We start from the raw sequence: 15,072 nt of genomic DNA on the forward strand, positions 1-15,072 counted from the left end.
ATCAGAAATAGTGAGTGAAATATAAGCATTGCATAAATTGTGCACTGGATATGCATCCAGTACTGCATATTTATTTATGAACTGTTTATTTAGAATTTCATTTAAATGAAAGCAAAATAATCATTGAAAAAATTGCAAATCTAGCAACCCCTCTACTATGGAAGATAAGCGTCCGACAAACATGTAAATTTTACTTCATCCATGGAGGGGGACTAACGACTTTTCTCATTAGGAAAATGTCAAAGAGGGGGCAAAACTGTTTCGGATCGCGCTGGTAGGCTATATTATGAGAATTTCGATCCGGTTTTAGAAGGTTAAACTGAATTTTAATCAGTCTTAAATTATGCAATATGTAGAAGAAGCTACATATCAAAATAAAAAGCTATTCTATAAATTACTCAATATGTTAATATTTTTTTATCAAAGTGCAGTTGTAAGTAAAAGGTTTATTAAAATAAAAGTTATAACCCAGATTACAAGCATGCTGAGAGTGAAGAGGACTGTAACATGTTTTGCACATTTACTGGATGTGTACGATTTTAGTTTTTTTAAATCATTAAGACTCAAATTCTTTGTGAAAAGTTTAGAATTTTTTGTAAAAATAAATAAAAATGTCTGAGGAATTTAAATTTTATTTCTAAAATCAACAAATAACAATATTACACACTGTAGGAAATCTAAATTCAAATAACATGAAATGTTTTACTATTCCAAATATTGCAAAACAATTTTACATCCATAGTCTAAAATACTAATGTAATAAACATGGTTTAACTTGGTGAAATAGCTAACTTCTTTACTTTTTTACAAGACTTCATTTGTACTATCTGCACAGAGATGTTCTTATAACGAACGTATCACACAAGGAAACAGTTTAAACATACCATTATTTGCACAGATGAGAGTTAATCGAAAAGTCCTAGAGGGGGACAAAAATAAATGTAAGTATAAAATTCAGTTTAATGAACTACTTTAAATAAAATTACAGTATAATCTATAAATTTCAAACTTTTTCTGCTAGAAATCTACATATTAATCCCACAATTTCTAGCATAACTTTGGTTGTACACCTTCTTATCTTATTTCCTAAACAGAAGGGGAAATGTGTGTTTTTGCTCTTATTTAACGTACAACTAAACCATTAATGGAAGAACAAGCATATTTATCATCTTTCTCAAATTCCACCAATTACAATACAGTAGATGGAAGATAAGACAAAGTCTATAGTGTAGTTTTAATGTACAGCGAAACTTTAGGTCGTAAATTTGGTTGCTCATCATTTGTAAACTAAAACTATTTTCCCCATAGGAATTAATATAAAATGGATTGTTACTGAACCACAGATAATTGCTTATTTCAAATTTACAACAGCACTTAGTGCAACACAAAAATAATGGAAATAAAAAAAGTCAAACAAATACGTAAAAATGATGTTAAAAAAAATAACAGAGGAGTTTTAATTCTATCGTAACCACTTAAAGCAGATCAATTTTAAAATGTTTGCTGTTAAAATATCTAAATTCTAAATTTTAGATGTCTGGACAACCAACGCTCATAATTCTAATGAGCAATTTTAGTAAAAATTCTTATTTATTTTCACCATTTTAACAAGTTATGTAAATTATACAATTCAACTTTTGACAAAAACTTAGTGACATCTAGATTACACTAAATCATGACCCAATGAATCAGTTTTTGACTGCTAAAAACCTTAGATTCTGCACACAGTGAATTATTTTTTTCTCATTATCCGTGTATATCTGTCCAACCATGGCGTGCTACGCTTTACATCCAGAACTTCTGTTCACACATAAACTTGTTATTTCATTGACTTCGTACTTAAAATTTAAACAGAATATACATTCTTTTTTCAAATTAAAAGGGACAACACTGATTTTGCAATGGTTGGTATTGCGAAAATAATTTCATTTCAGCACAATGTTTTGGTGCTATAGCAATATTTTCAAAAAGAAACTTGAAACATTGACACTTTTATAATCCACATAAATCAACTCTATATTGATATAATTCTGTATTTATTTCTATTACTTTCGAAGCCACCTAACATGTACACCAAACTCGCATTTCTGAAATATGCCCTCCTAGGGAAAAATTTGCTGCCCCTGCATTAATGGAAAGTAATGCAAGAGATGTGCTTATTTGGATGAGAAGTCCTTCAAAGAAACATCTGGTAATTGTCTTTCTCAGGCGTTTTTGCTTATTTTTCTTTATATCTTAGTGTTACTTGTCTCTGAGCCTTTGTCTCACTTGAACGTCCAATGTGATTTGTTGTTGTCTACAGTTTAAAATGTTTCTAAAGTGAGATGCAGCACTGTCACACTTGCTCATCCTCAGCATTCATTAATCAGGAGAATTTTCTCAATGACAAAAAGATTTTTAATGATAAAAATACACTATCTTATACAGAAAGAAAACATATTTTTTAATAATGAATTAACTTTAAATAGTAACTAATTAATATCTGAAAGTTCAGTTACTATTATTTTTTTAAATGCAAAAAGTAGAAAAAGTTTTATTATTTGTACATTTTAATAGAAAAATATTTGAATCAGTTTTCATTAAAATATTAAGAACAGTGGCATATTTTGCTTTCAGTAGGAAAGAAATTTTGTTCATAACAGTTGCCACACAGACCTGCTATTACTAATACAACAGTTTTTCTAATGTATCATTACTAATGCTGGATCTAAATTTAGTTCTTGTTGTAGTAACAATACTGAAAATCCTCTTGCACTTTGCACTAATATGGGAAATTGTCATGATGGCTAACATTATTCTAGACAGTTCACTGTACTTTCATCAGCACCTTTCAGTTTTCTAATTAAACTCCACTGGATGTCAAACCTTGCTGGCTTTATAGATTTATCAAATTTTTCTCGCTGTAAACTGCAAAACTGAGACAGCAAATTATTGGTTGTAACATCTATACCATCATCTTTGAAAATTAAATGAAGTAAAACTGGAAATCTATCAGACCAGAACAGATGCATTTGGTAGAGCAGAAAAATCTGAAACTTAATAAAATCACTTCATCATTGATTGGAAATTTATTTAGCATGCATGTAATCACATATGCCACATAAGTATCTTCTAACGTGGAAATAAAACTTTTCTTTTTATTAGTTGCAACCCCTAATATCGAATCCTCAATCTTCCTTCCGATATTCTATTTTACCACAAATCACATGATATATAGAATTAGAAGACAAAACAAAGGTTGGTTTTACAAACTTTGATGAAATGGTTTTAAACAGAACACTAATCATTGATTGTAAAACATAAATTAATGGAATTCTGCACTGCAGAACTGTTAAAAACATTAAATAATGGCAAAATAGAGCATACAGAAAAGCTTTGTTAAGGTCTGAAGAGGAGGGAGAAAAAAAATTTGCTCTTCACAAGTTAAACTTACAATAATAATAAAATGTTTTCCTTGTTGAGTAAGTCCTTTTATTTTTGATGGAACTTAATACAGTACAAAGTCCGTAATCTGGACTCGTCGAGACTTCGGCGATTCCGAATTGAGGGTTTTTCCGGATTATAGATCATCAATTTAAATCTGGTAAAATGGCATGCAGAAATTATACAATTAAAAATATGAAACTGTAATTTATGAAATAAAGAGCAATTATGATCTAAAGGGTATCAAAATTTACAAAAAAAAAAAAAAAAAAAAAAAAAAAAAAAAAGAGCTTAATATTTATTTGTTTACTTAATTAAACATTTCTTTCAATGTAAGTTGTTTAAGTTGCTTCGTTTTTTGTGCTGATACTTTCTCTTTAATTGTCTCTTCTATAAACAGTCTCTTCTCTTTATGCACATGCATAAACGTATTATGCTCATAAAGTTTATGGCTTTGAGGTCCAGATTATAGATCATTTCGGATTATGGACGTACAGATTAAAGACTTTGTACTGTATCAGCTTTACACTTATATTTTGTCGTATTATTCTGAGAATTACCATTTAAATTGCTCAGAGCTGCAAAAATTATTTTTCTCACATCTATTTTCAATAGTGGAAGTATTAACTACATCTCCATTTATTTTAGGTATTTCATAACTTTCAATAGAGTCTTGTCTTAACTCTAGAAACATTTTTTCCTTAAAAAATGTAAAAAGAGAGTTCCATTGGTCAAGGATTCTAGATAAATATTTCTCTAAAGATAACCAGTGTGTAAATAAATGCACCAATTTTTTTTCTTATTTCAGTATTATGCAGCTGTTGGAATTGTTTCAATTATTTCTGTTATTAGTACAGTCTGCCATAGAGAAACTAGCAGTCCCTTTATAATCCTCTACGATTCTTTTTCATTCAATCCTTGTGAAATAACTGCTTTTTACTTTTACTTAACATGAACTAAAGAATTCTGTTCTACACCTGAACTTTATGAAAATGAATGTAAATTCATCTTACAAACTCCAACAAACAGATGATACTCCACCAACTTTATTGAAAAATCACAATTTATTCACAAAATCAACAAATTTCTGCATTTAATTTGGAGAAAAGAGGTTACCAACTTAAGAAACAAACAGAATTAAATTTGACAGAACAGCCCCCTATTATCTCATACATAAGCTCAGATTTTCAAAGGACTGAATTACAAACTTCTTGTAACCCAACCCATCTGGAAAGTAAGAATAGGCAAATCATAATCTAAGTGCAACAAATTAAACAGGTGTGTATACTTGTCCGTGATTAGGATACAAACGAGGAAACTCAGAATTTCAATATGACATCTATCAAATTATCAGTAAAAATTGCTGAGCATAACAAAGATTTTTACAAACTCTCTACTAGTCAATACAGCAATAAAAATAACTCACCTTTTGTAAAATACTCCTTCAAGTATCCAAACTCAATAATTAAAGGACAGAAAGCCAGTATCAAGAACAAAAGCAACTTTAAAATTAGCGAAACATTAGATGTTATCATAAAATATCTTCCTTTAAACCTGCTATAAATCTGGACACTAGATCCTAAAACATACAGAAATCTTGCAGGAAATGGCAATAAAAAGAAAACTTGACCGAGTCATTCATTCCAATTACAGCTGGCAAAGCAAAGGGGCCATTTACGAAAATTTTAATTTAATAATTTTTAAATGCAGTTTTAATGTGTGAATCTGGGATAATTTATTTTAATTTTTAACCATGTGTCTTCTGTTTCGTTCTGTTCGCTTTTCTGTTGAGAAAAGAAATCTTTTACAAGTTACACTTATAAGGCAACAGAATCAAAGTTTAAAAGAAACTATTTTGCTAGACAGCATCCATTGGTAGCACAGGCTAGACAATTCAAAATCAGCAATGAGATCTGGTTTGAAAAACAACTAGATGATCTGAACATGAAATTTAATTGTACATAAAATATTACTTCTTCATCATAAGCTCCACAACCTGTTACAGGCCAAGGCTGTCTCTCCAAGTTTCCTTCACCTGACCCCATTCAGCACAATAGCCTTCCATTGGTTAACTCTAACCTTATATCTTGCTCAACATCATCTATCCATCTAGTGAGTGGTCTTACCTGTCATCTTACTCTCTCAATTCTCAAAAAGGTAATCTTTTTAGTTGGAAATGCAGTAAATAAAATACACCAAAAGTAAAAATGATTTATGACAAGACAAATATATATATATATATATATATACCTTGCTGTCAATATATATATATACATATACATTCACAGCAAGTTTAAAATTACAAAAGGAAAATAAACACATAATGATTGATAAGCATCATTATATAATGAGAATTAGATCTGAGACAATTAACTACACGTGACAAATGTAATCTGAAAAATATAAAATGGACAGACCATATCAGAATAAAAAAGCGAAACTTTTTTTTTAAATACAGCTCATGAAAAGTTATTTCATATATATATATATAATTTGAAAAATGCCAGTTTTTGTGTTTAACATCTACTTTAGCATGAATGTACCGCTACAAGATTGCCTATATTGTTTATTTTATGTAGGCGTAACTTTAATTTTTAAACCTCTGTTCAATTTCCTTATTCTATATCCACCAAACATACAGATATGCAATAACTACAAACTCATATTAATGCCAGTAATTCAAAGTAATCAACCATACAACACTTACCAAAACCCATATCTTCATCTGACTCTTCACTTTCCTCTTTCTTTTCTTCCTTCTTAGCTTCTGCAGAAATTCATCAACATATTAGTGGAAAATATTATTTCTCTTCAAAAGATAGTTGAAAATTTTGAAATTTTTTATAAGGTAAAAAATATAATTTCTTATAAATCTTAATCAGAGATAAAATATTAAATCGACATAAAAATACTTTTTTAGAAAGGGTATTATAATAAACACATTATAGGTTTACTTCTACAGAGAACCTGCTTTCAGTTTTTGTTGATCAAGAGCTAATGCGGCAAAGCTAGCCATAAATATTGCAATTACAAATCTAAATAAAATTTTAAAATTTCAAAAGACATTAACAAGAAACTTAATAAAAAGAAGACTGTTTTCAGAAGAATATAATATTTAATTTTAATGTTATAAACATGATAATTTAAAACCTGAAGTATCATTCAAATATTATGCATTTATGTCAAGATGTGACCATGCATAATTTTTTAAAAACTAAACAAGGTATTTATTGCAAATTATCAAACATGAAATTACACAACTTAAAAATTGCCTTTGACAACATAAAGAATTTAATTGTATATCTAGTTAGCTTCTATACTTTATTTACAGCCTAACAAAATTTCAAATACGTTGTTAACTGAAGTAGTTTTCTTATCTTGCTTTTAAATTGTTGGCATTTAGAGACAGTGGGCTTAATTTGATGGACTGAATATACATACTAATTCAAAGACCTACAAAATTGTTGACCACTTTATTAGTTTGGTGCATAAAATACTAGATGAATCATTAATTAGATGAATACACTTTTCGATTACTTAATGTCACCCTATTAAATGCAGTCGTGCCTCGGTATAATCTAACGCTTTAACTGCTATTAGGACATAAACCAAACTTTTCTAATGAGGAATAGAGGGAAAATAATTAACTCATTTTTATAAAAAAAAACAACTATTGCTATTATTATAACACTGTTCAATACTAAAATACAAATGCAGTGAACGAAACTGATACTGTAAATAAACATTTTCCTGCTATCTAAAACAGAAACAATTTTTAACATACTCTAATATCTCTGATCTTTGTTTGGTAATATATTTTACCTCCTTAGCAATGTTAGCCTATTTAAGACTCCTTGTTTTTTACACCTGTAGACACTCAACATATGATAGGAAATAGCTAAGCCTCAGATACTTGTACCATCTTTGTACTTTTCTACAATTGTTTTTTTACCTGCATGGTGATCCTAACAATTTTCTTCATTGCTCGACTCTTTTGGTTAGCTTTCCTAAAACTCACCTTTAATGAATTAAAAAAAAAAAAAAAAAAATCTGCAAAAAACATAAAATCACTTGAAAATTTGAGTTATATCACAAGTTGCTTGCTGACTAGGAACAGGTATACTAATTTTCATGGGCAGTCACGGAATTGCCTTGAAAGAAGTAAACAAGTGTAAATTCATACAGCTATAATTTATTGAAATGAAGTCATACTCCAAAAAAAAATTTTTTTTTTGCTTCTAAGCAGAATGTATACCAACGTACCACTGTACTTACCTTCTTTAACAACTTCCTTAACAAAATTACACTTATTTATTACTTGAAATTAAAATAAAGGCTAAATCCTCAATAAAAAAGTTCTTGTAAAAAATACACCAAAATAATAAAAAGAACAGAGTAAAGATTATTAAATTAACAACATGGCTAACATTTATTACTGCAATTTTGATCAAATTTAGTGGGTTCTGTGCAAATGTACTTACCACATTTCATTTTAAGTTAATAAATCCAAGCATGGTAATAAAAATTCGGTACTTTTCCGTTTCGCCGGCGCAAATCTCGCCAAGCGGACGTTATTGGCGACAACATACAGTATACAAATAAAAAATGTTAACAAATGTTAGTTCTAAGAATTTTTTATTTTGAAGGCATAATTATTTTAATAGAGCTTAAAATTTTGTAAAAAGCCAATAAATAAAAACAATACATTTGTAAAAAAGACATTAATTTAAGAATTTACTATGCTTTCGTTGTTCAACATCCTGATTCACCGGTTCGTATCACGTGACCCCAAAAGATCTCATCTCACGTAAATTATATTACCAAAATCTAATTCTCTCAATAATTATCTACATTAATTTCAAGTTAAATCTTGTTTACAAATCTTAGAATACAAGTTTAAATGCAAGAATTGTTTCAATTCGTACAAATAGCTTACTCAGAAATTATGTAAAACCGCACTGCTTTACTTCGCTGGTGCATTAGAACTTATGGAAGAAGATCAATATGCAACTACTTGAGAGCTTGCTAAGGAGTTAGATGTTAATGACATGTCCATTAGTCATGCTAAGCATCACAAAAACTTAACATACAAGTTTAATCGCTTGGTGCCGCACGAGCTGACTCGCGCAGATACGAACAGACATGTTTGAGTCTGCACTAATCTGCTCAAATAGCACTGCAAGGACAAATTTCTGAACCAGAAAATAAGAATGATGAAAATAAGATTTAATTCAACAATGCAGGCCGGAAATGGGATTGGCCTGTGCCCGGTGATCCCATCAGCATAAATGCAAAGTGCATTTTGACTATCAAAAAATTCACTATTAACAAAGAGTATCTGGAAAAAGGCAAAACCCTCGGCAGTAAGGTGTAGAGCGAGATCTTAGCCTGTGTTGGCACAGCTATCAAGAAAAAACGTCAAACTGAGTCCTAGTGCAAAAAGGTAATGTTAGGTAATATTCCATCAAGATAATGCAAGATCATGTGTTTGCATTCAACGGCTGGGCTCTGTACGGACTTGAATGGGATCTTTTGCCACACACACCTTACAGCCCCGACTTTCAGACTTCTACCTTTTCACATCTGCAGTTACATCTTGCTGATGCTATCTTCCATTCTTTACAGGAGGTCCGAAATCAGATTGATCTGTTTTTGGACTTGCAGCCACAAAGTTTCTGGGTTGAAGGCTTTGAAAAATAACAGATTTTATTTTTTTTTTTTTTTTTTTCCTAATTTTATTAAGAACGTTTTTTGATGCAAAACTTTCATTGCAACCAGATACATACTACAGGTATGAAACTCGCATCCTTTGAAGCATATTATGTCACTGTTATAATACTGAAATTTTTTATATTTGATACAAACATCTTTCAGTAAGACTTTTATACAAAATAAAAAGAATCTTTAACATTATATGCTTTTAACATGTTCTTTTTACATTCAATGCACATAATTTTTTTATGCACATTCTGAAGGTTTTTGTGTGCATGTATACTGAACATGTTTTATTCTGCTCAAACTTCTAATACAATAACCTCCCCCCCCAACATAAAACCCAGTCAATATATACTACTAAAAATCAAGACACTTTAACTTTCCCCTCATATTTAGTGCACATTGGCATTTTTCAAATGCGACTTGGAGACTCTTTTTTATAGCAGTATTTCAAATGTTAATTATATTCTACATTTATTGATTTCAGTACCATTACAGAAATTCAGGATTTTATTTTTCTGCCTGCATTGTACAGCTTAAAAGTATTTTGAGAATGAACATTTATGTTGCTGAATTTAATGCAATAATAGAATACATCTGGCTAAATTACAAAAATTAATTTTATTTTTAAGAACTATGATAAGTGAAAACTTTTTCAATCTATAAAAAACATTTATTTACAAATACATTTACAAGAAAGGTACTAAAAAATTTACCTTCTTTAGCTGCAGGTGCTTCAGCTCCTGCAGCAGGTGCTCCTGGTGCTGCAGGAACTCCACCTCCCATACCACCTACACCTGCACTCACATTTGTTATAAGCTGTTTCAAATCTACTCCCTCCAGAGCTTTGGCAAATAATGCTGTTAGAAATAAATATTCTATGAAATAATTCAATACTGACTTTTAATTTTAGTGTAAAAAACATGTCTTATGGTTATGATACATTAATTCAAGATAATACTTTAAACTTTTTTTGGAATCATTTTCAAGCAAAAGGGCCAATTATTGCAAATTAGGGAGAATCTTTTTCAATAATTACACCGATTCAGTAGTCCCTAAATCTAAAATCTAGAGATCATAGTCATAATATACAGAAGAAAAATTTACATGATTGTGTAAACATTGATGAATGAGCAGAATGCCTTATAATCATATGCATCTCTAGTGTATCTGGTGCCCTAGATGATGAATACAGTTGATGTCCTGAGAAATTAAGCATATTATTTAATTAAAATATATTTATTTAGCTGTCACTCGGTAGTCCTTAAAAATTAACATCTGCTAATGTCGCTTATGATTGAAGTTAAGCCCAATTACAATTAAAACCAATAATTAAAACTGACATTATAATGCTTATAGAAGGATTTGAGGAAATTTAATTCAAAGTTTTAGAATCATTTTATATTAAAGAAATGACTGACAGATCAAACCTGATAATTGGCTAACATTTAATTAAACGGTACTGTGCTGTTATCCGGACCGGATTCAGAAAGCATGTACATATATATGGTATACAGTGTCTCACAAAAGTGATGGGACACTTGTGCTTTACAAAAGGAAACTGTAGTAAAATAAATTAAAAAAACATGAAAAATTTTTTGTGGGTGTGTTTCATACTTCAATTTAGCAACAATTATTACATAAGATACATTTTCTCAGAATATTAATTTAATAAAAATACAATTGTTTAGAACGGAGCAAAAAATGGCTCACATAAGTTATGGGACACTTACTTTTCCATCAAATACATTATCCAAAAATTTTACTTTTTAAAATGTTTTAATATTTTGCTGGATTTCCTTTTACTTTTAAAACATGATTTAATCTTCTTGGTATGGATTCGACAAATTTTTTTTTATTATTTCTGGAGTGATTTTACCCCATTCTTCTTGAAGAACCGATTTTAATTGTTGCTTTGAAGAAATGGTGTGTTTGCGAATTCTTGATTCCAATTCTTGCCAAATATTCTCTATGGGATTTAAGTCTGGAGATAGTGGTGGTGTTTTTATTACTTCAGGACAGTTATACAGCAGCCAGAATCTAACTTTCAAAGCAGTGTGCTTGGGGTCATTGTCCTGGTAGAATTTAAAATCGTTATCAAGGTTCAATTTTCGTTCTGAAGATTTCAAATTTTGATTTAAAATGTCAATATACTTGTATTGATCCATTATACTGTCAATATAAACGAGATTACCAACTCCAGCGAACGACATACACCCCCATACCATAACTCCTTCTCCACTATGTTTTACTGTTGGCACCAAGTTCTGTTTGCGAAATTCTTCCCTGGGTTTTCTCCACACCAAGATTCTACCGTCAGAACCAAATATATTAAATTTACTCTCATCAGCAAATATAACTTCATTCCAGTAATCAGAATTCTTATTTATGTTGGATTTTGCGAAAGCCAGTCCGAGTTTTCTATTCTTTTCACTTACGAAGAATTTTTTCCTGGCTGCTCTACTGTGATATCCAGCAGATCGAATTACTCTTCTAATAGTCTCAGGATTAACAATTACTCCATATAATGCTTGTAAATCAGCAGCAACTTTAGGAGCACTCATTCTGGGATTTTTTGTAATATTTCGAACGATAATTCGCTTTATTCCATTGGATAACTTTGATGGTCGGCCAGGTCTTCTTTTATCCTGAATCATATGATTCTTTTTATATCGTTTAATGATATTGAAAACTCTTGAATGACTCAAGTTAACTGTTTCAGCAGTTTCTCTAATAGATTTTCCATGTTCAATATGCAAATTAATAACTAATTTTCGAATTTCAGGCAAAGTTTCTTTTCGTTTAGCATTCATGGCTGCACAGAGCTGAAAAACACAAAATTTCCAAAATAAACTGGAGAGAAATACTGCAGACGATTTTATAAATTATTGCCAATTGCTTTTGAGTAAAAATAAAAACCCCAAAAAATATTTTTATTGTAGTACATAGTAGTATCTAATGGTGTCCCATCACTTATGTGAGCCATTTTTTGCTCCGTTCTGAACAATTGTATTTTTATTAAATTAATATTTTGAGAAAATGTATCTTATGTAATAATTGTTACTAAATTTAAGTATGAAACACACCCACAAAAAATGTTTACATGTTTTTTAAATTTATTTTATTACAGTTTCCTTTTGTAAAGCACAAGTGTCCCATCACTTTTGTGAGACACTGTATGTGCGTACACATACATTTCTGAATCTGGTCCCAATAACAGAAGAGTACCAAAAAGTGCTAACAATGCTATAAAACTATTACGTAATATGCCCCACATATTACATAATTGCTTTAACCTCTACATAAATATAATCATTAGATTTGGATGAACTACATTCTGATCAAAAGAAAAAATTTTAGCAATCAAATGATAGCTCAAAAAGAACCTTAAAGTCAGAGATATAATTCAAATACTATCATGTAGAGGGAGGAGAAAACCTGAATTCATGTTTACTCTAAAGTAGGATATAATAAATGCTTTACAAGACTGCATAAGAAAAATGTAAAATAAATTAAATACTGAGAAATATCAAGTATAAAAAATAGTTTACAGAAAACTAAATATATGTAGATATGGTATTTTGGTTCCCACAAGTCCATCTTTCAAATTTTGGGCTAAAATAATAATGATAAAATGTACATGAGAGCTACCCACATTTAATGGAAAAGTGCAGTAAGTCTATCATTAAAAATAAATTGTAGAAAATAGCACAAAGTTGGTCTAGTTAGAGATAAAGGATTAGTACCGAGAGAAATAAATGCATTTTTTTTTTTTAAATGTCACACCTAACCTTAAGAAAACTAAAAGATACAGTAACAGAACAATTTCTAACAACATTATCTGTCAACATTACAGGAAATTAAATTTGATACTAATTCTATGTATGTATGCTAATTTTAACACTCTTCCACAAAATATATTAAAAATTTATTTTGGGTAATTTATATCTGTCACTCAACATGACCCAGCTGGAGATGTTTTTAGCAGCATTTTCAACAAACTAATTTTTTGTAACTTCATATAAGATATTGCTAAATAAGTTACAGAAGAAAAAAAACTTCTAATATAGCGAAATGTAAAATGTTAAAATTATATATATAAAACATTATAAATTTGGTTTTGTTTAAAAATTGGGTACTTTTTTGTTATGCACCTGCCACACATTTTAGCAGTTTTTATTATTATTATTATTATTATTATTATTTTTTTTTTTAATGTAAACACTATCTAGTTATAAGAAAAGTTTAAAGAAATAAACACACAAGGATAGCCCAGATGACACTACTACCGAGTCTTAGCTAGAGCCATAGCTGGAGTTTTCAGTGTCTGGGAAGAACTGAAGATTTTGTGCCCCTTTCTGTACACTAAGAATAGAAAACATTTCATTCTAAAATTTCACATCAGTCTGGCACCTCCTGGGTGCTGCACCTGGAAACAGATGTCCCCCCCTTGCCCCATCCTAGCTATGCCACTGGTCTTGGCAGTTCTCTTTCAGTACCAAAAAGTGTTGCATGTGAACAACAGAAAGCACCAAAAATTGACTTTTTAAAGTTTTGAATTAAAAATTTCATATTTTAATAGAAATTCATAAAACAGAAGTCTCACTCCCCAAAAGAAATTTTATGCACTTCAAATTCTAAAACATAACTTTTCATAGTTCCAGCCACCAGAAGCACCATAATAACTTATTTAGACTTACTTCATGCCCTATGATCCAAAATTTTCAGCTGGTATTGGAGAAATCTAGTAAAAAAGTATTAATAAATCTAACAGCATGTATGCTTAATCTTTCATGCTAAGTTTAGTTATGACCAAGATTTCAGACAGTATTAAATCACAATATTTTTATAACTAGCAATTTTCAATATAGGAGCCAAGCAGAATTTTAAATGAAACTTAATATCTGAAAATGGTTTCATGTCTTGATGTTAAAATATATTATTATGTTTAATACTAAAATCAAAATTGAAGATGCAAATGGAACAATGTCATTTAATTATTTAAATCCTTCAACAACAGTAGGAAAACCTATTTAATGCCTTTAAAAAATTAAGCTTAGTTGTTCAAATACAGCCTGCTTATTTAATACAGTTAATACTTGTATAAAAACAAGGGCAGGCTTAGAAATACATAGTTAAAAAAATATTGAAAAACCCTGCCAAATGAGTATTTTTTAAAATCCAGTGATATAAAAACTTTTGATTAATAATAAATATATTCATGGCAACAATAAGAAAATTTTGAGGTTTACAGGAGAATTTAAAATTCATCATTATCTAAAATACTTACTAGGCCAATAAGGTTCCACATCAACCCCCGCCGCTTTCAGAATAGTGTTTATTTTTTCAGCCTACAAAGATAAAGAATGATTGCATTAACTTAAGAATGAACAAACAATGAAAACATGTTTTCAAAGATAAGTGCTAATATATACATATGTTTATATACTCACCGTAACTGCAATATCATCATCTTGCAGTATTAGAGCTGAATAAACACACGCAACTTCATCAGGAGTAAGCATTTTTTTAATATTAAAAAGTCAGAATAAACACGTAACTCTACTTTTACGTAACTTATATCAAATTTCAGCACGTAAAAAATTTACATGTGTTTATAAAATGACGGTTTCGCGGTTACTTCCAAGTAACTGATGGATTTTTGACTCATCCAGTGAAGCCTCATTGCAGTTTTTTTTTTCTCCCGCATTTGAATCGTTAAAGGAAAGCGAACGAAATTCTATGCTATTTAACAGGAAATCCAAAAAGTAAATAATTCTTTCCGTGCCTGTTAGTGTCAGTATATCTGTTTACTTTCGGCATTGAAATTACCACTCTAGAAGGTTTCAATATTTTTCTAGTGGCAGCTGATAAAACTCAGGAAGTTTCAGTAGGAGCGATGAATTTTTGTGTCGTCTGCAGCCGTGGTGTGAG

At 29.9% G+C, this 15,072-nt stretch overlaps 1 protein-coding gene across 1 annotated transcript; it reads right to left on the reverse strand.

Annotated features, from left to right (window-relative positions):
* Window positions 1-614: 614 nt before the first annotated feature.
* Window positions 615-14,731, reverse strand: LOC118182121 (large ribosomal subunit protein P1-like). The gene is made up of 5 exons (XM_035351417.2): window positions 14,592-14,731; window positions 14,429-14,489; window positions 9,855-9,998; window positions 6,131-6,190; window positions 615-919 (listed from the first exon to the last, which is right to left on the reverse strand). The coding sequence occupies exons 1-5, from the start codon at window positions 14,661-14,663 to the stop codon at window positions 906-908; spliced, it is 351 nt and encodes a 116-aa protein (XP_035207308.1). The 5' UTR covers window positions 14,664-14,731; the 3' UTR covers window positions 615-905.
* Window positions 14,732-15,072: the final 341 nt, after the last annotated feature.

This window comes from Stegodyphus dumicola, chromosome 7 (genome assembly GCF_044657685.1).
Source record: "Stegodyphus dumicola isolate Sdum_Otavi_A_Nest chromosome 7, ASM4465768v1".
NCBI classification, from domain to species: Eukaryota; Metazoa; Arthropoda; class Arachnida; order Araneae; family Eresidae; genus Stegodyphus; species Stegodyphus dumicola.

Bases quoted from the DNA above. Each gene is read 5' to 3' on its own strand.
- LOC118182121 (XM_035351417.2), bottom strand. From the start codon at position 14,663: ATGCTTACTCCTGATGAAGTTGCGTGTGTTTATTCAGCTCTAATACTG. The intron at 9,999-14,428 runs GTAAGTATTTTA...TATTTCTAACAG, and splicing joins TGTGGAACCTTATTGGCCTA to CATTATTTGCCAAAGCTCTG. The intron at 6,191-9,854 runs GTAAATTTTTTA...GAATTTCTGCAG, and splicing joins AGCACCTGCAGCTAAAGAAG to AAGCTAAGAAGGAAGAAAAG.